The following is a 22,000-nucleotide window of genomic DNA, read 5'->3' as shown; positions in this document are numbered from 1 at the left end:
GAGAAGTGGAAAATGTGTAGCGTAAACAGCGCTTCCCTTGCTGCCCATTAAAATGCACCCTCCCATCCATGTGCCTCCCTTAATATAGACTCAGATTAATTAATTAGACAACTAGTGTACTCAGGGTACCAACATACACATTTAGTTTTTTGTTTGTTTAAGAAAGTATTGTCCTCAGAATCCTGTTGTGTAAAGTATGTGCTATGTGAAGCTTTAAGCCTATTAAATTCAGTATTCATAACATAACAGTATTGATTGGAGTTATATAACAGTTGTTGTTCTTATATTTGACTGGAGGGAGCCCTTGTGGTGTTAGGGTTACTGCTGCTGTGATTCCCCTACCAGGCCCTCAACACCCGGCCACTGAAGATGCCCGACTGTCCATTTCTAGTACAGTCTGGGTAGAAAATACAAAGTACACCTACGTGGCTCTGCATTGTGTATTTTAGTTTGTTTGATGTGGCGACGGCGTTGACCACGAACCAAGGAGCGATTGTGGTGCTGATAGAGGACATCTTTATTCCCACTTCACATAAAGGAAATAGAACTTTTAATAATCCAGTCAGTTACTCAACATTATAACAGTAAACAAAAAAAATACTTTGCATATACGTATAACATATAATACAAGAATATCAAATAAATGATTAACACAAAACAATCATATGGGGCATAAAGAATGTTATTCCACAGAGAAACTAATTATTAATTAATGCTGCTTACCTTCACATAAAGGAAATAGAAGTGAAGGTCAGACAGGAACCAACAGGAAATACCCAACAAGAATTGCAGCCAAAAGGGACCAAAAGAACAGAAAGTGCGACAGAAAAACTACAGCGACCCCTGCTGGCACAATTAAGCCACTGGCTTCACATATAACAGCTTTTTGTGACAGCAGAAAGGTTATATTTTATAGGATATTTGGTTATTTCTTTTATCTTTTGCTTTCAAAGGATGTTCACATCACAATACGACAAGATACTGCAACTTTTACCTGTTATCATCAGTGTTCGTGTTCATGCATGATGTTAGATGATTTTTTTTTACAGGGCTTCATAGTTGAAATATGTAGGTGTATCCCAGTGACAGCATTGTAAGCTAGCTGAAATGAGCTCGTGTTCTTGTGTTATAATGCACAGAAAAGGGAAACATACGTGCAGGTGTGTGTATGCATGGTTTTCATTCATTCATTCATTTTCTACCGCTTATCCTCACAAGGGTCGCGGGTGTGCTGGAGCCTATCCCAGCTAATCCAGCTGACCAGGTACTGGTTTTTTTTTTGTCTGTTTTTAGTCTGGATTTCAGTCCGGATACGTGCGTAATGTTCAGTGTCAAATAAATAACAACACTTTCCACAATTTTTGGAAGTAAATAATGGCGTGACGTTTTCATGCAATGATGGATACATCTATATTGGCTTCCATTGCATGTTTATTTCTACCATATGATTTCACATCAACACTTCAAATGTACACCAACCACACATTTTGACGCAAAGTTTATTTTTATGAATCACAACTTTTGCGTAGGAAGTTGCGTACTCAACTTTGAAGCCCCGTTTTGTGCGTAAGCAAGTTTTATAAATGAGGCCCCCAAGCCTCCTGTTTTTTCTTAAACCTTGGGATTAAAAAGCATACCTACATAAAAAATGATAACATCATCCATCATCAGTCCCTCGCAGTGCCCTGGGCTCACTCCTGATTGGTGCATCTTCAACTCAGCATGATCTATTATATGTGTCTGTTTCTTACCATGTAAGCTGCACTCCTGGTTCAGGCCTTCGTCATCTACCGTGAAGACTGCTATTTTGTTCTTCCTGCAATGGTGTTAGCCTCCAATCAGACTTTTCAGTGCATCCAGAATGTTGCTTTTCATCTGGTTTTCCAACAGCCTTGTCCACTGTCCACTCTGTCGTTTTTCTGTATGCATCAAATTCAAGACGCTTAATAGAGGCCAGAGCAATTCACCAGACTGCACCGTATCTCTAATCTAGAGTCAGAGTACTTAGTAAGGGTACTTTGGTACACCCTGGACTGGTCTCTAGTAAATCGCAAGCCAAAATCACTGATGTTATGCTAGTACTATTTCTCTTACAATTAGATTTGTGAAATTACTATATTACAGAAAATACGGCGAAGACGTACATAAAATCAATTGACTGATCACCCTGTTTAGATTTGATGATTTCTTCCACATTTCATTAGATCCAATGGGATTGTGCTTAGTGTGAGTATGAGAGAAAGTGTGCTTCCTTCATGTCATACAATCCATCACTGGCTGCTCTCCTTGCGGGTGGATCAGTTCAGGTTACGGTTGCACTCCCTGAGCTATGTTGTGGGAACTTGATGTATGTGCTGTCGACCGGCAGTTAATGAAACAACAGCCGGAACAGCCGGCTTGTCTCTTTGCTTTCTCTTCATCTTGAGGAATCCCTTCTACCATTAGCAAAAATTAAAAACATGTCTCAACAGAGAATTTATACTGAAATTATATTCATATAACAAGCAATAGAACCTATCACAGCTATTCAATAAAACCTACTCACATCTGAGAGGATGAAATCAGAGGATATTTACATTTACTATTAATAGATTACCAAAAATAGTTGTTGATTAATTGGATAATGCCATGGATTAATTGTTGCAGTTCCAATACATACAGTCAACATGCGATGTGACATTCGCAAATCAAGTCTTTTGAACGATGAGAAACAATTTGCCGATATCAAATATGAGAACTGTGAGAATATTCACAGACATATAAGAACAAGTCATTCTTTCATGTAACTGGGACTCGGTGCTCATTGTTTTCTTAAAGAAGCCATTCAATCGACTCAACTTGTTTGCGAACGTCACATCAAAAGGATTTGATACAACAGTGATGAGCTGGAACGGGATTGTTGAAGTACAGTCACTACTTCATTGATGTACAAACCAAGAACATACGTACATGTGAGGTGTACATTATGTCTCAGTGTTTGTCTGTATCCATTGTGAATAACATTAGACTCATGAAACATCTCTTATGCCACTAAAAGGTAAATCCCAATTCTGACATATTTGAAGATATATTAAAAATGTAACACAATAATCAAGTTACTTATATTTAACTTGTAACAATAACTAATTATTCATTCATTCATTTTCTACCGCTTATCCTCACGAGGGTCGCGGGGGGTTCTGGAGCCTATCCCAGCTGTCTTCAGGCGAGAGGCGGGGTACACCCTGGACTGGTGGCCAGCCAATCACAGGGCACATATAGACAAACAACCATTCACACTCACATTCATACCTATGGACAATTTGGAGTCGCCAATTAACCTAGCATGTTTTTGGAATGTGGGAGGAAACCAGAGTACAATAACTAATTACGTTAAGTAATTCGCCCAACACTAATTTCTGTGACAGTGAGCTCGGTAGAGGTGTGATTGGGACAGCCCCTCGATATTAATCTGAGCAGTGCTTTGTTGGACCATTGGCTCATCATGGATTGTCCATAACAAACACCATGTTCCTTTTTATTTATTTATTTATTTTTTGTGTCCTGTCTAGCCATTGGAGCAGATAGTATTGTTGATCTAAATGCCCTTACATGCTAAACAGATTTGCTCTGCCGGGAAAGGTGTTATGTGTGAAAGCTATACCTTCCCTGTACTATGACATTTTATTTGCCCTTATTTTATGTTTATGTTTTATGTTCAAGCATAACGGTGTCCACATGTGCTGCAGTTTGACGATCAACTCTGTGGTCATGTCATCCGACTTTATGTTTTGGAGAATCGAGTTGGTTTCAGTGATGGGGGAGAGTCAGACTGGCAGGCCCCAACGTAGTCTGACGGTCTGCTGGGGACGTCTGGAAGAGTCCTCCATCAGAAGGAGTTTCAACTCCCACCTCTGGGAGAGCTTCAGCCATGTTCCGAGGGAGGCAGCGCACATTTAGTCACATTGAGTAGGCCATGTTCCATGCCTCCATTGTCAAGGTGGATGATCGGAGCTGTGGCTCTAAGGTGGTTGTGAAGAATGGGTCCTATCGGGCCTATTTGACCTATGGGACTCCAGAGGAAGCTGGCAGGCCAAGTAGTTTGTGACTCTGCCTGTTGCTGAGGCAAAAACTCAGCGAAGCCACGGAAAATAACTTCTGGATGGCTTTGAAGAGATTCTGTCCCGCCATCCGCTGTTTCAAGAGGGGGAAACATGGTGTACTGCTGACCTCTACTCGAGATGTTGTGGACCTGTGAGTAAATACTTCAAAGACCTCCTCGTCTTCCAATGAGGAAGCAGGGCCTGGGGACTCCATGGTGGACTCTCATGTCTCTGAGGTTAAGGTTGGTCAAAAAGCTCCTTGACCCTTGGATTCCTTTGGATGCTGTGGTAGTGCGTTGGTTGACAGCATCATGTGGACATTCGTGGCAGCGCCTCTGGATTGGCAGACTGGGGTGGTAGTCCCCCTTTTTAAGAAAAGGGGATCCAAGGGTGTTTTCCAACCCCCCCGGTAAGGTCTATTCAGGGGTTCTATTCAGAGGAGGATCTGCAGATTTCTGCCAGATATCTCGGATTCAGGAGGAGTAGCGTGGTTTCTTATTGCCGACAATAAGTTGGACTCGTTTTGTCAGGGTTGCCCTTTGTCACTGAGTCTGTTCAATACTTTTATAAACAATTTGTAGGTGCAGTCAGGGCATTGAGGGGATTTGGTTTGGTGGCTGAAGGATTGGATCTCTAACTCTCTTAATGAGCGAAGCGGCTGGGATGAGAATAAGGACCTCCAAGTCCGAGTCCATGGTTCTCACTCGAAAAATGGTGGAGTACAATGAAATCCTGCTCCAAGTTGAGGAGTTGAAGGACCTGGGTCTTATTGGGGAGCTGTCGAGAGGAAAGTCTGGGCTTCGCTCTTAATGCTGCTGCTTCCCCGCGTCGCAACCTCGGGTCAGCGGTAGAAGACAGAAGAAGAAGATGGCACATGATTTAATTTTGTGCCATGAGCTCTTGTGACACTCCTACAATCAAGTAATGCAGCGGTAGCATAAATAGAGGATGTAGAGTATAAGTAAAAGTGAATTTCATTTATGTTTTGATAAATAGCTGTCTCATCTCCGTAGGCATCTGTGTGTGTGCGAGGTGGTTAAAATCACACCGCATGCGTTACGCTTATTATCCAAATGAGAACATTTCGAGGGTAAAATGTTTTCCCCTATTTGTACATTCAATCCACTGCTCAGTTGCATAATGATGTTCCAGAATTCTCTATGATAAAAGCCTTCCGGGAAGACACCAACACGACAGCATGTCACATCGGATGAATGCATGGTTGTTTCCTTGACCTGCAGCGGAGAACTTGTCAACTTTTTAACATCTTCACCTTAGAAAAGTCTTTTGTCGTGTTGCGGACATATCATGCTCAAGCATGATTGTACCACATCTTGCCTATGAGGCAGGGAGTGCAGACCGCAAGAACTGTGTCTGCATAGTAATTGGTTGGGTAGGCTCCCATAATGTTTTAATGCATAAATATATCAAGCACTGAAATTACAATTTAATGGCCTGTGGAATTAGAAAAGGAAGCTCTTATTCTATGCAACCAACCCCCATCCTACACTGTTCTCTGCTTCTCTATAACCATGTTTCATTTACTCATGGCGCTCTGTCTTTTTTTTTTTAAGTCTGTGTAATGTAAAGCTCTCTGTGTCTTTAATTTCTTTGGGTACTTTGACATTGGACAGTTTTACATACTGTGTACTGTGTCAAAGAGGCATGATGAATCATTTCCCAATAAAGCAAAATTAAAATTAAAATACCCTTGTGTAAAAATAATGAAAATATATTTATTGCACAAATGCCCATTTGTACTATTTGGATCCCCTACCCGCCAAATCCCCTGACTAAGTACAGTAGGTTCCCCCAGTCCTCTTGGCAGACGTGTTCAAAAAATTTCAATTTGTTTTGTCTAGAGATGTTCAGTATTGGCTTTTTAGCCATATCCCTGTCCTGCACTTCATTACCGATACTGATATCAACCGGTATATTGGCCGTAGATCTTCCCTTTAACCAGTGCTTCTCAAATACTGGGTCGGGCCCACCTGGGTTTTGTGCGCGGGGCAACATGTAGAAATGTATAGGAACTGTATAACATGCAAATTGACTCTAGTATATGCTTGTATGCTCTCCATTTGGTTGCATTTTTCTGGTTTCAATTTCAAGTTGAGTCTGTACAGTCTAGAATAGATACATTTTCGAGTCTTTCAAATGGGGGGGGGGGGGGGGGCTGAAGAAAAAATGTCTATTTATCACACTAACATATGACAAATACTCAGTTGAGGGAAGACCACTTAATTTTATATAGATTCCTGTTTTGTCAGATGCCACCTGACAGTAGATATATTTTTACGGCAATATTGGCTGATAATATAATATCACCAAAACTGTGGTGAGACCAGCCATGTTGTGCCACTGAGGAAAACACAGGAAGCAGAACTGGAGGTAGCAGAGATGAGGATGCTGAGGTTCTCATTGGGAGTGACCAGGATAGATAGGATCAGGAATGAGTACATCAGAGGGATTGCATGTTAGAGGCCTTGGAGATAAAGTCAGAGAGGCCAGACTGAGATGGTTCAGACATGTCCTAATCTTGACCATACAATTGTGATAGAATAAAACTGCCAAAGTTGAACACAATTTGTACTGTGACCCTGGTTAACCTCTGACTTCACATCGTTCAGATTTCAACAATTTCACTGTGTCTTGTCAAACACCAAAATGTTGTGAGTGGCAATAATAGTATAGGTATTATAGCGTGGTATAATAACTATAGGTTGTGATTACTAACTTTTCCCGAGCACAACTTAAAAATGTTCACTGTCCTCAAACCACAGAAAAAAAAACTATGAGCTCATTTGACATTTAAAAATGTGTTATTAAAGTGTATATATTTTTTGTAATTATTTTTTCTTGGCTTCTCGGGGGAACACAGTGGATGTTTTGTTAGCATGGAGTTTAAACCTCCACAAAATGTAAACATTAAATTTCCACATAATTCCACCCAGAGCCTGTATACGTTTGATTGGTTAGACAATTTTCCACCCAATGTGTCATGTTCCAAATTCAGAACAGTTGCGTAATCAGTTGCAGCAATAAATCCTCCTCTTTGCCTGGCATACATAGATTTTGATCACATTCGCTGTCGTCAAATGGTAATGATAACACACCTGAGTTAAATGTCTTTATTCATTCATATCATTGTGGAAGATAATAGAAAAATGTATGTGCTTTCTAAATTTCTATAATTATTTCTGTCATTCTGTTGGTGACGATCTGGCAAGATTAGTTGTCTTCAACATGCTGTCTTCATTTTCTGCTACTCATGCTCAACTAATTGCTTGTTGAAAAGTGTCAGTCAGAGCAATGTGAATGCTGGCAGGTATGTGTGCACGCAACTCTGCGGTAATAAAGAATTGACTGTGGTTTAGTTGAACCAGTAGTAACAGGAGTGCATACAGTATTATTGTCACTGATTTAACAGTGCCACAAAAAAATCTCCTAGGCAGGCTTCAACTACTGATTATTTTAGTAGTTAATCTAAAACTTGTTCTTTCAATTAATCAAGTCATCGATTAGGTCAGGGGTTGGAACCTTTTTGGCTAACAGAGCCATGAAAGCCATATATTTTCAAATGTATTTCTATGAGAGTCAGAGAATATTTTTTAACATTCAATACAACTAAATGTGTGCATTTTTATGCAAGGCCAACCATTTTAGAATTGAATAAATCTATGCATTCATTATTATTGTTTTAATTAACATTGTTATACAGAAGCTTGGGTTAGGCTCTAGTCCGGGGGTCGACTCTTGACGGCTCTAGAGCCGAGGTCTTTGGAGCTCCTTGGAGCTTTGCAAAAATGTTTGAAAATGGAAAAAGATGCTGGAGGGACATATATTTTTTGTTTTAATATGGTTTCTGTAGGAGGACAAACATGACACAAACATTCTTAACGTTTTCCAATACTGTAAAAATGTGTAGCATAAATATTAAATTTCTACATTTCTGTCAACAAAGATTTGCGTCATAGCCTGCTATCTATCAGCAAGGCGGGATGCCAGGCAGGTGGCTGTTGTAAACAAACTGGCGGCTGTGTGATGGGCCATGGATCCCAAAGGGAAAAACAGAAAAATAACTGAGGAGAACAGAAGATTAAACGTTTCTTGAACCAAATCATTTGCATTCATTGCATTTATCTTACATGCCCGATGTTGAGAAGCTGACCAGTCATGTCCATTAACAGAAGTCACATTAAAAGGGTAAAAACACAATCCTGTGCCCATAGGCACATATTTAGTAACAAAGTGGATGTTTTTATAAAGTGATTTCTGATTCTCATCAGTATATACGTATTTGGAATGACACAAAAGGATATTATTGTGTTTTGTTGCTTGAGTCTGAGTGTTACAGGCATTTGCCTTGGACAGCTATGTAGGGTGAACTTGCATGACCTTTGAACCAGTAAGTTTGTCCGGTGTGAAATGCCTCGGGGCTGGAATGTTAAAATAAAGTTAGTTGGAAGCAATAGGTAACATTTTCCTTCTTTGCTGAAGTCAGGTCGCCCTTACTATGGTTCCATTTGTTGTTTTTTCGAATCCTCAAAATAAAAATGAAAAATCAAATCAAAAATCTAATTTCTTTATTGCATTTCTTTAATTTCATCAAAGCAATGTAACATAATTTATTAATATTGTAATGAAGTTAAACTTGGCAAAGATGAAGTACAGAGCAGACGTCTGAAGCTCCACACATCTTTATTATTCTGATTATGAATAAACTAACTGGAGTGGTAAGATGTCCATACAGTAAAGTCTCGTTATATCGATATTCTCGGGAGTCGGAAAAAATACTGATATAACCGGACTATCCATATATCCGATCCTGCGCCGAACTGCATTAAAAGTGGGCAATAATGCACTCGACATTGTTCTATACTATAGAACAATGTCGAGCAGCTTAAATCAATCTTTGCTTAAGGATTTCAATACCAAAAAAGAACACGGCGAACGGCTGCTTCCAGTCAACTTTATTTTTCACACTTCCACCACCAGAGCACAGCACACACACCGATTCCCGCACTTCCTGGTTCACAGGTCATGCTCAACCCGCCCCACATAGCTGGCCAAACACATGCCTGTATAGAATCTATACACACGAGAGAAACCACAAACGCCAGCATGTACATATGAAAAACAGTGATTATTGCAAGCGATAAAAAGATATCTGAATACAACACAATTAAATACATGTATTTGTACGCTTGTGTCTTCGTTGGAATAGGTGTGTATGCTATGTCAGTTGGTTCTTCTGTTGCAGGCATGTGTTTGGCCAGCTATGTGGGGCGGGTTGAGCATGACCTGTGAACCAGGAAGTGCGGGAATCGGTGTGTGTGCTGTGCTCTGGTGGTGGAAGTGTGAAAAATAAAGTTGACTGGAAGCAGCCGTTCGCCGTGTTCTTTTTTGGTATTGAAATCCTTAAGCAAAGATTGATTTAAGCTGCTTTTGTATCGATATAAGCAGACCAAATTGGCTGGCGGGAGATGAAAAGGGCATCGTAGTAACCGGATTATCATAATAACCGGGTATCGTACTAACGGAACTAATTATATCATAAAAGACTAGAAATTTGTCTGGAAATGAAAATAGTATCGTAATAAGTAGTAATTCGTTATAACCGATATTGATATAACAAAAACAAAAATCTTTTATAACAAAAGTGATCAGTTTATTTGAAAAGGCTAGTTGGAAAAAAAGTCAAACGTTTAATTGCTTTGCTTTGCATCCTGAACTCTACTCTTTTTCATTTCTTCTCTATCTGTAATGTTTGATTGTAAATGCTAGCATTTTTAGTTAGCTAACTGGACATAAATACAATGACTATTTGTATAATGAATCCAACTTAGCTATTTTACCTGACATACTACTACTGACATTACTATTAAGTAATTCCTGTATGTGTAATTATCTGAATTGTTGAATATCAACTACTTTGATGATAAAATATATCTAAACAGTTGTTGATGAATAATAAAATGAATTAATGATTGAATCATTGATGAATTGTTGCAGCTCTAATAATGACATATTTTCTGTACCTGAATTTCTCTACTACAAGCGTGAATGCAGGCTCCTTGGTTCCACACCAGTTAGCATATGTCACCAATAGCCGTTTCAGAGAACAGATAATGAGGGCAAAAACCTGCCAATAAAATAAGTTCAACTGAATGAGATTTGTCATTTGGCCATAAAAGGGGGACTTGTGATAAGGTCTGTCACTCACGGCTCGCCCACATACACATATACTAGGATTGGGCAATATGTATCACAATATTTTTGGGATGTATCACGGTAATTACCTTCAGTGGAGTCTTGTATAAAAACAAATCTTAACCCATATTATTAAATATAATATAATATAAATATAAATTATACGGCAGTAGAGTGGTTAGTGCCCAGGTCACACAGCTAGGTTTGATTCCACCCTTGGGCATCTCTGTATGGAGTCTGCATGTTCCCCGTTCATGCGTGGGTTTTCTGTGGGGACTCCCACATTCCAAAAACATGCTAGGTTAATTGGCGTCCATTGGTATGAATGTGAGTGTGAATGATTGTTTGTCTATATGCCCTGTGATTGGTTGGCAACCAGTCCAGGGTGTACCCCGCCTCTCACCCGAAGACAGCCTGGATAGGCTCCAGCACCCCCGCGACCCTCGTGAGGATAAGCGGTAGAAAATGAATGAATGAATAAATTAAAAGTAAGAATACCTATGGCCAAAGCAAGCCAGGCCATTCCACTTGTTAAGGGCAGCTGCTTTCACAACATTAGATCCACTGTCAGCACCTTTAAGTCCGAGTCTGTGGTTCTCACCCAGAAAAGGGTCGGGGATGAGAACCTGCCCCAAGTGGAGGAGTTTATACCTTGGGGTCTTGGTGAATTGGTGTGGCGTCTGCGTTGATACAGACTCTACATCGGTAGTGTTGTGGTGAAGAGAGAGCTAAGCCGAAAGGCAAAGCTCTCAATTTACCTGTGGATCTACGTTCCTACCCTCAACTATGAGCTTTGGGCAGTGATCGACACAACAAGATCAAGACCAAGCGGCCTAAATGAGTTTTCTCCGCAGGGAGAGAGATAAGAGATCGAGATAAAGAGTGCTACTCACCTTAGAGATAAGGTGAGTAGCACTGTCATCCGGGAGAGACTCGGAGTAGTACCGCGACTCCTCCCCATTGAGGAGCCAGATGAGGGCTTGGTCTGGTTAGGATGTCTCCTGGACGCCTCCCTGGGGAAGACCTCGGGGAAGACCCAGGGCACGTTGGAGAGACAGAAAATAAACCACTCTACATTCTTGTATTCCTATACACACACATACTTTTGTTGGGATGGAATTTATTGACTAAGCCATGGACTCATCAGAAGATTGTTCAGTCAGACTATTCACAGTAATGGTGAAGTAAACTGAAAAATTCAATCAATGATTAGAGTGAACCGCTGGCGGAAATGCTATCAGTGTGAGATAATGCAATTATTGCCATGAGGATCTATTCTTCTATTCAGATTTGGATGCCTTGCCTGTCACAGTAAAGTATGCACCACTTTAGTGTCTGGCCAAGGATTAGAGAGAAAGCATTAAGAGAAGAGGATAAATTTGCTCTTTGAGTTGGGGTAATGAGGGAACGATGTCAGGGCATTTGTCAGCTTCTGTTCCATTTAGGTATGGATTAGGTTCAAATGAAAATAGTCACCACCGGCGGACATAGTTGGTATATTTTTACAGTTATTTGTAAAACTGTATTTTTCACATACAGTTTGCTGCTGGCAGTCACCACTAAAAAATGCTAACGGTAGATGATCGATGAACAGATGGAATCTCAGTTGCAGCCAAGCCTTTAGCCTGATTGTCAGGCTCACACTAGAGGCTAGCATGCTAGAGAACACATTTTCCCAAGCCATGTCCGCATAATCCACACGGCTTAGTTGTTGCAATTCCAGTAATGATTTACAATAAGATATTGACTTAGTTCACCTTGCTCTAAGATTTGAGGCTGCATTGTCACATCATTATATGTATGCTGTAGGGCGATATTTAATCATGTTAATCACATTTCGTCAATAGGTAATTCAGAATTAATCACAATTAATTATGGATAGAAATACATTTTTAACTATAACAAGTAGGAATGTAAATCTCTTTGTTGTAAACACTTCCATATGCATCTAGATACACAAGTTAATCAATATGATTCAACGATTACATTTGTTGACGTAGATAACTTACATTTAGAATAATCTTACATTATAAAATAAAGAAGCCAAGGTAGTAGCAATCCCGCTCCCTGTATGCACACTCTATAATGCTACACATACAAGCACTTTTGCTCCATGACTTACACAAAATAAACACACTTAGGACACTGATAAATTGTTACTTACTGCTTGCTCTGCTGAGTCTTCGACACGACCAAGTAACGTTGGAAAGGTGTTGGGCTTCAGCAAGTTTGTTGTTCACAAAACAGTTCAGTGTAAAATGCTGCTGACAGATGAAAATGCATTTTTTTTGCTGGTAGGGAATCAGGAACTCCAACCACTTGGCGTCTTTCGGAATTGTAAACAAATGAGCCTTTCCCTTAAGAGCCATTGCTAGCAACTGAGACTTTGGTGGGGGGGGGGGGGCAGAGCTTGGGGTAGGGCAGAGAGCTTATCTGGCTTAGAGCCATGCCCATATAAGGAAGTCCTCTCTTCTGTGACATCACAAAGTAGCAGTTTTACCACGCCCTCTGAAACCGAGCGTTCAGAGCCATCCCAAACTTCTTTCAGGGCTCACTTCCATATGCCCAAACCTCATTATCTGAAACTTTGGCATTGTTTAACACAAGAATACAACATTCTAACTACATTTGTAGGTTGAAAAAGTGGAAAAAGCAAAATAAGTCCCCTTTAAAAGAAACTTCCATTAACGTGTTACTTTGACAGCCCTACTGTGCAATAATATCATGTATTTATAAATGATTACCAACTTAGGGTGAAAAGTTATATAATGCTGAAAAATTGCAGATTTTCTGACACTAAATTATTCAAATTGTCTACTTTTGGTGAAAATAACTTTTTAAAGCTTTTTTTTTTAAAGTTACACAATTAACTAAAACTATTTTCCAAAAGCCGCACAACTTGGTACCCGCCTTTTGTTTATTTTTTTAAATATTTTTGACAAATTTTTCAAGCACACACAATATTGTGTTCTAGGGTTATATATGTAGACATGGTATATACCACAAGAATGGGTGACCTCTCTTCTTTCACCAGAAAAAAAGTTTGTTTTACCTTTTCACATGTTTTAGTAATAAAAAATGTTTAGTTCAGCAGTAGAGCATAGGTACTTTTCAGCAAATCAGTTCTCAATTTTCAATAAAAAGGGAGAAAAACAGCTTTTTGTGAAAAGGTAAATTTCAAGCATACCTTTAACTTTGGTAAAGTTAATGCGTCATTAACACATTAACTTTGACAGCCCTAATTTTAGTGCCATTTATAACGAACCAAGACAACAACGTTTTTACACGTCTTGATGTCATACTACGAGTTCCATGAGTGTGACCTTTAATGTATTCCTTCTTGAGTGTATAATCCATCATTGGCAAAATAACAATGGCAACAACACAAAATAAATGCATATGTGGGCATATACGGTGTTAACAATGGCTCAACTTGTTTGTCCAAGTACGCTGGAGCCACACTAATGGTCACAACAAGTGTTGAATTCTAACAGATACCATTCCTCAATTAGTGGCTAAATGCGAATGCCACTTGAAATAAAAGAGTCTATTCAAATATTTTTCTCTTGCAGGAAAAAAAAGAAAAACAAAACAAACCAACATTACAGGTGTAGCCACTGGACAATCGCAATTACCGACAATAAGATTACTACAGTCTCATTACCACCAAGTGGTAATTTGGTTACCTTTGTTTCAGCTCTGTGTAAACTGTACTCAAAAGAAGGAAGTGACATTTTCTGCCTCAGAGGTAGTACCTGGCAGTTATTCCAAATATGTACTTACAATATTATCAGACCAGGAATTAGAAAATTCCCTGTGCATGTCCCATTACATTATACAAAATCAAGTCTCAAGGAACCATTCCAGAGACCTTAGCATTGTTTGAATTTCCCTTTCTCTCATCACATTTCAGCCCCTCTCACAGGCTATTATGAGCTGAACAGTGCTTGAGATATTGTTTCCCACTGGGGACCGCTAGCATTCCTGCTTATTCAGCATCGTCTCACGCATTCTCCTTTCCCCACTTTTTTCCATCACTGCTTGTTAGCTTTTATTCCCAGTATGTTTTTTTTGCATCGTGTGCATAGTTATGGTAATGGTTTAGTTTATTTCGAACATGCTTAACAAAACAACATCAAGTTTACATATGCAAGATTCCACATAAAGTTAAAACGAAGCAGAATTTATTTAATCCCACTCAATCTGGTCTCAGCAATTACCGATTACTGATAGTTTGTTCACTTTCAGCTTTAAACATGTTACACAGAGAAAGATGTAATAGTAATGTAATAGTTAGTAAATAGATACGAGTTAGTAGGTAGCTTATAGCTTATTCAATAATGGAAAAAAAAATACAGGACAGAAACATTGTAAAATTGATAAATAAATATAAACTATGTAATTTGCATTCTGGTTTCACAGTCAAGAAATTGTGGGTTTGTATGTCTGTTGGAACTTTGCTGTATGTTCTCCCCGTGCCACTGAGTAAATTGGTCCTGTGTATGTGTGAACTGTGCGGTGCTGTGTGCCAGTGCACAAAGAAAACTTTTGTTCAAAATTTTTGGTACACATAATTTCTGTGAACTTGTCATGAATGCAACAAGGGAATGAGAGGGAGTGAAAAAGTGAGGTTACAGGGAGAGAAGGTACAGAAAGTGGAGTATTTTAAGTACTTGGGGTCAACAGTTCAGAACAATGGAGATTGTGAAATGGAGGTAAAGAAGCATGTGCAGGCAGGGTGGAACGGGTGGAGAAAAGTGTCAGGCGTGATGTGTGATAGAAGAGATTGAGCTAAAATGAAAGGAAAGGTATACAAAACTGTGGTGAGACCAGCCATGTTGTTTGGTCTAGAGACTGTGCCACTGAGGAAAAGACAGGAAGCAAAACTGGAGTTAGCAGAGATAAGGATGCTGAGGTTCACAATGGGAGTGACCAGGATGGATAGGATCAGGAACGAGTACATCAGAGGGACTCCCAAGGACTTCTGGACTACTGCCGAACCCCACTGTCCAATTTTGTCGGTATAGGAGTTGATAATAAATGAATAAACCCTTTGGAGAGCGACTAGAAAAGTGGTTTGGAGCTCCTGGCAGCTGAAGAGCTACTGGTTGGAGACCCTGATTTACCTTGTATGAGTGGTAACGTGGATTTTCCACAACATTTGTAATAGAAATGTGGTCATTACACTTTTTTGTGGGACGACTCATGTTTAAAAACCTCGGGTAGACCACTGACTCACATCAGTGACTTGCATCAGTGACATGTAATTTGCACCGTGCTCCGTGCTTCACACTCTACAAAAGAACCGCTTACTTACACAAAATAAATACGCTTGCAATTTATACTCTTCAGCATGACCACGTGGCACTGGAAAGACAGCGGCATGCCCAGGTTAGAAAAAAAAAACCTCTCTGAAATCAAGTGTTGAGAGCCATCCCAAACGTTTGTCAGGTCTCACTTCCAAATGCCCAAATCTCATTATCTAAAACTTCGGCATCATTTAACACGATAATACAACATTCTAACAATATTCGCCCAAAGCGATGTCTTCTATTCAGCACCTCCCTCTCTTTTTTTTCAAGTTTATTGCCTCTTTTTGCACATTCTCTGCATCTGCGAGAAAATATAGACATATCTTTAGTTTTTTCAAGGGCTTCTTCTCTGGAGTTCAACATCTTGTAGATCCCCTGCAAATAAAAGACTTAATGAAGCTTGGGTGATGCCTGTTGTCCCGCTGAGACACAGCGGGACCAAATAATGCCATGATAGATGCGGGATGTGGGGGTGACAATAGAATAATATTGTCAAGAACTGTACATAGGTTGCGTGGGGGTGTGGTCAGTTCGAGCCAATGCGCACCATTTTCGGTCATGAATTGCTTTCCAAATGCGTGACTTCTATATAAACAGAACGCAAACAGTGTGCAAACAAGTCTTCACGCTTTTTATCAATCTTTTTATGCAATAAAAATTACTCACTGAATATGTATGTAAAAATCATTACACGCTAAATGTGCAAACTTGCCGCTTGTTAATGTGTGCCCAATAGCTCACTTGTGCACTGATGATGTTGTGCTGCTCACATGTGCCTGGTCTGCTCCCAAGAAGCTATATACTGTATATTTTATTTGCGACTGAAACCACACATCTTCCTATAGTGCCAATCTGCTTAACTGGAATAAACGGTCGAAAATGGATAAAGGAATGCACATAAATAGCACACTATCCATCTGTTAAATAAAAATAGCTTTTTTCATTTACTCTCACGTGAATAACAAATTCACTTTTGAGCCTGGTTCCAATTTAATGCCCAACTGATCTTGTACATACTCATGTACAGCATACAAAAAGTGGATTTTTATATGCCAGACTTTTTCTTGGCAGACACTGTGGAGCCCACTTTGCTTGAAAATAAAATGATGATAATAATACAAAATCTGAATAAAAACAACTTTCTCATAAATGGCTCAGACACCTCCAGACGTCTACACTACAATATCATCTGGAGCAGTTCAGGATCAATATCTACACATATGACAAAAAATCTTTCAGTTAAAATCTACTCACTAGAGACGTTGATTTCTCATCCTCAGTCAAACAGTTTAGCTTGAAAAACACAGTTTACCATAATTAGAAAAATCATGAAAAAAACCTCTTCAATTAAGCTCCAGTTGATCTGCTTCCTTGTATTTAGACAGCTAATGCTTGACAGATGCCAAATCACACTGTGTAGACGGTGTAGAGTGTAGACTAAATGGCTTTCAGTGAATTGTTGGTTCCAAATAACACATTTTCAAATGAACTCTACTTTTGTTGTTTTGGTGTTTCTAAACCAGTTTCCAACACTGGGCTTTCAGCTCTAACGTTGTAATGCAGCCACACTAATGTGCTGTAATACTTATAATAATCGTGGTGTCTTCAGATTCAACAACAACTGTCATTGTCGGGTTTTCTCTTGTAGATTCCAGCACACTAATGAGCTGTGAGCAAGAGCAGCTGAGGGTAAGTCTAGCTTGCTTTTAAGTGTCATGTGTGTCAAATATGTATGTCCGAATAGTTTGATGCAAATTAGAGAACCACTGGCATACATAGGTGTTAAACATGAGTTTCAAAATGTTATTCAAACCATTCTGCTTTTATTGCTGTAAAATAATAAAGACACGGACATGCATTATTCAGAGATCTAGCCACAAGTATGGCTGTTGAAAGAGGGAGCCAACAGGCATGCAGCTGGCTGTGGCTGTGTCAGACAGTTAATTTGGGGTGTGCACTGGAGGACTGTTCAGTATTGTAGGGTCCTGCAGGGCTAATTGACTCATGTTACTGCAGTTAGGGTTGTTCTGTTATGTGCATTATGGTGCTCAAATTACTATTCCAAGTCACATGCAGTCAGCGTGGGCTCAGTTCCAAAACAGTAAATGAATGTGAATGTGTGAGTGCTTGTTTGTGAACATTTGTTGTTGTTTTGAGAAGTAACTCATTAGTGGGACCCTACCCTGCTAATTTCAGACTTTAAACATGATTTTGGATCCCAGTGGGGCACAATATGAAGTTACTTTTAATAAAATACTCCATAAATATCAAGGTTGTGTACCAGGCAAATTATCATTCTTCTCCTCTTGGCTGAAACACTCAACCACTCCTACTCTGTTGAGATTGCACATAGCACGGTTACGTGGTAATGAATATAAGCAAATACTCATAGCACGGTTACGTGGTAATGAATATAAGCAAATAGTGAAGAACAATCAGATATTGGGTGTAAATGGATGAATTTTGGTAGAATTTAGGTAGCTCCCTCAGTTGGGTGGTGGTGGTGGGGGGAGGGGGGGTAATGTCCAGTTCAGCCCACAACTCAAGGCTTTGAGTTGTGGGCCCCTGTGCGATTTAATTTGACACCCTTGATCCACCTCATAGCAAACTGCTGTGTTCAAGGACAATTAAACAAATTTCGTAATCAAGCGTAATTTCAACGCTTGATGACAAAAAATATTATCAACAAGTTGGGAGTGAGGTTTTACCCCAAGTGGAGGAGTTCAAGTATCTCCGGGTCGTGTTTATAATGGATGGGGCATGAGGTTGATGCAAGCAATGAATGTGGTGAACTGGTGAATGTGGTCAATTTACCAGTCAATCTACTGTATGTTTCCACACTCACTCTCACATGACCAACAGAACAAGGTCGCAGATAGAAGCAGTTTGAATTAGTTTCCTCTGCTCCTTCATATGGAGAGTAGCCACTTGCGGTGGTGGGTATCCAGTCCGGATGCCTCCCTGGTGAGGTGTTCCGGGAATGGCCAGCCGGGAGAATGCCCCAGGGCAGACCTAGGACACACTGGAGGGATTATGCGTCACAGCTAGCCTGGAAAACGCCATAGTGTCCTCCAGGTGGAACTGTAAGAGGTGGCCAGGGACTAGGAAGTCTTGGCTTCCCTACTGAGACTGAAACTTAATTCGAAGTGTTCGAAGAGTGACATGTTCCATCCATCCATTTTCTACACCGCTGATCCTCACGAGGGTCGCGGGTATGCTGGAGCCTATCCCAGCTGTCTTCGGGTGAGAGGCGGGGTCCTCCCTGGACTGGTCGCCAGCCAATCACAGGGCACATATAGACAAACAACCATTCACACTCACATTCATACCTATGGACAATTTGGAGTGGCCAATTAACCTAGCATGTTTTTGGAATGTGGGAGGAAGCTGGAGTACCCGGAGAAAACCCACATACACATGGGGAGAACATGCAAGCTCCACACAGAGATGCCCGGTGGTGGAATCGAGCCCAGGTCTTCTCCATCTCTTGACTGTGTGGCTTGCGTGCTAAACACTCGGCCATTGTGAACATTCATATTGTATACTATATGCATAATTCCAGGTCAAGAGCATTCTACCACTGTTTTTTTTATCCTGTGTTTCCTTTCGTGTACATGCATACCACATACACTCGTGAATGAATGCTTTGATTGAACTGGTCTGAGGAATCTGTGTGATGATTGTGTTTAGGTCTCATTACTCACTTGTCAAGAGACCTGAGACGAGCAGTAAATCGTCAGCCTCATTATAAATTGTGTGGACTGAGTACAGCTAACTCATCCACTTAATGAGTCAGGGATCTTTGCCTCTTTGCTGTCTTCTTGTCTCAGAGGCTAGTGCTGTTTTATTGCTGAATATGCAAAAGTGTTCATTTATATATATATATATATATATATATATATATATTTATCGGTTTCCAATAAGTATGCACAAAAACGCAGAAACAGCAGCAGCAGGCACTGCTCATGTTGGCTTTGATGTCATGCAGCACAGCCCTCATTAAAGTGTGGGTACATTTCTAGTCTAAAAATAAACTTACAGCTTTAGTGTTATTATTCATTTCGTGGCATCTTATTGCAATCCCCACTGCACACAGCTACCAGCCAATTTAATTTCTTTTGTAATTGTCTATTGCCATAAAGATATGAACATGTATTTCCTACAGGAAAAAACAGGGAACTGAGAAGAGCAAGGATTATACTTGCAGCTCAGATTTGGACTGGAATTGTTTTTCCTGGTTATGCAGCCTTTGGGCATAACCAGCCATATTTAAACGGAGCACTTAAAATATTCCAAAGTATTCTTTGCACACATGTCCATTTCAGTCCATTTCAATTGTTTATTTTCTGTTCATTTCCAAAACAGTGTTTGTGTTTTGACATCTTTTAACTCAGCCTTTTCCCAAGTTAGGGTCAGTAAGGGTCGTGGATTGTCAGAGTAAGAAGCTGTAAGCCGTTTAAAAGCAGGAAGCGCAGCGGTGCATGTGGTCAGCACATCTGCCAGCTCACGGTCAGGTGGGTTCAGATTTCAGCTTGGACGTCTCTGTGCAGGTTTTCTTTAATTGGAGACTCAAAGTGTCTTCTAATGCTATATAACAAATGCCTAAAAGCCCCTTTTTATTCATTTATAATTTTATTGGCACCCTGGGGTCAGGGGTCCCGACTTTCCCCTTTATACGGCACCCATGGGCAATAGCACTCATCATAAATAAATGGAAAAATGTGTAGTTAATCCATGTGATTGGAAATTATATGGGATGATTTCACTCATGGATGATTGGTACCAGAATTGGCAACATAACAATCTGATCGGAACATCCCTACATTTTATAAAGAAGTGGATAGATGTACTGGTCTGTTCACTTCCTGTATCTAACATCTTAAGCCAGTAACTTGTAGGTTTACCTTATTCTCTTTCTTTCGGTTTTTCACTTCAGGGGTCACCACAGCAAATCAATCTCCTCCATCCAACCCTGTCTTCTGCATCTGTCTCTCTCATATCAACTACTCTCATGTCCTCCTTCACTACATCCATAAACCTCCTCTTTGGTCTTCCCCTACGCCTCCTACCTGGCAGCTCTAAACGCAGCATCCTTCTACCAATATATTCACTATCTCTCCTCAGGACATGTCCCAACCATCTCAGTCTGGCCTCTCTGACTTTATCTCTAACATGTAATATTCCTCTGATGTACTTGTTCCTGATCCTATCCATCCTGGTCACTGCCAATGAGAACCTCAGCATCCTCATCTCTGCTACCTCCTGTTCTGCTTCCTGTTTTTTCAGTGCCAATGGCTCGAGGCCAAACAACATGGCTGGTCTCACCACAGTTTGTATACATTTCCTTTAATTTTAGCTGAAACTCTTCTATCACACATCACGCCTGACACTTTTCTCCATGCACATGCTTCTTCACCCCCTTTTTACAGTCTCCATCGTTCTTCAGGGCAAACCTCCACTCTTCTAGCATTTCCTCCACCCGTTCCCTACTCTCACTACAAATCACAATGTCATCTGCAAACATCATAGTCCATGGAGATGCTTGTCTAACCTCATCTGTAAGCCTGTCCATCATCATAACAAACAAGAAGGGGCTCAGAGGTGATCCCTGATGCAGTCCCACCTCCACCTTGAACTCTTCTGTCACACCTACAGCACATCTTACCACTGTCTTACAGTCCTCATACATGTCCTGCACCACTTGAACATACTTCTCTGTCACTCCAGACTTCCTCATACAATTCCTCATACCATTTTTTAAAATTAAAGATTATACAATTATACTAGGGAATCTCCGATCAGGGTGTCATGCTGCCGATACCGATCCCGATCATCCATGAGTGAAATCGTCTGATACCGATACCAATACGGATCACATACAGTTCAAAATTATTCAACCCCCATTTTCAGAAATTGAAAAAAACATTTAAATCATGTTGATAAAAAATCTTACATGAAATACTTAAACTTGCTGAAAAAAGTTAATCTTCAAACAGCTAAAATAATGCATAAGGCTAAAAACAACCAATTACCTAAAAATGTCATCCAATACTTCTCTACAAGAGAGGAGAAATATGATCTCAGGGAAGAACTAAATTTGAAACACTTATATGCTAGGACTACGTTAAAAAGCCATAGCTTTTCAGTATGTGGAATCAAACTATGGAATGGATTGAGTAAGGACCTCAAACAATGCACAACGATGAGCCAATTCAAGAAACAATACAAGCAGTTGATGTTTGCTAAATACAAGGATGAAGAGTCTTGAACCAGTCATGATGTGCTATATATATCACTATATTGACGGTTACTATCAGTCAGGTGTTTTCAGTCAGGTGTTGAAAACACCCGTAGATGTGGACAGAACCATAAGCAAAAAATCCAGCAGATTTA

At 40.1% G+C, this 22,000-nt stretch overlaps 1 protein-coding gene across 2 annotated transcripts in view; it reads left to right on the top strand.

The window, feature by feature from the left end:
* The window catches only part of rbfox1 (RNA binding fox-1 homolog 1), a 197,051-nt gene that overhangs the window by 54,630 nt on the left and 120,421 nt on the right, over positions 1 to 22,000 (top strand). Inside the window, exon 2 of one of the 2 annotated variants that reach the window (XM_058049648.2) lies at positions 17,256 to 17,296. The exons of the other annotated variant lie outside the window; for it this stretch is intronic. Within the exon in view, the coding sequence (XP_057905631.1) occupies positions 17,270 to 17,296 (27 nt within the window). The 5' untranslated portion in view covers positions 17,256 to 17,269. The remainder of the gene's footprint in view (positions 1 to 17,255; positions 17,297 to 22,000) is intronic. 2 annotated transcript variants of the gene reach the window in all.

The sequence above is a fragment of the Doryrhamphus excisus genome, linkage group LG16, assembly GCF_037039965.1.
Source record: "Doryrhamphus excisus strain RoL-2023G ecotype Guam linkage group LG16, RoL_Dexc_Guam_v1.1, whole genome shotgun sequence".
Lineage (NCBI taxonomy): Eukaryota > Metazoa > Chordata > Actinopteri > Syngnathiformes > Syngnathidae > Doryrhamphus > Doryrhamphus excisus.
Note: the sequence above shows the minus strand (reverse complement) of the source record. Positions and strands in the feature narration are given on the sequence as shown.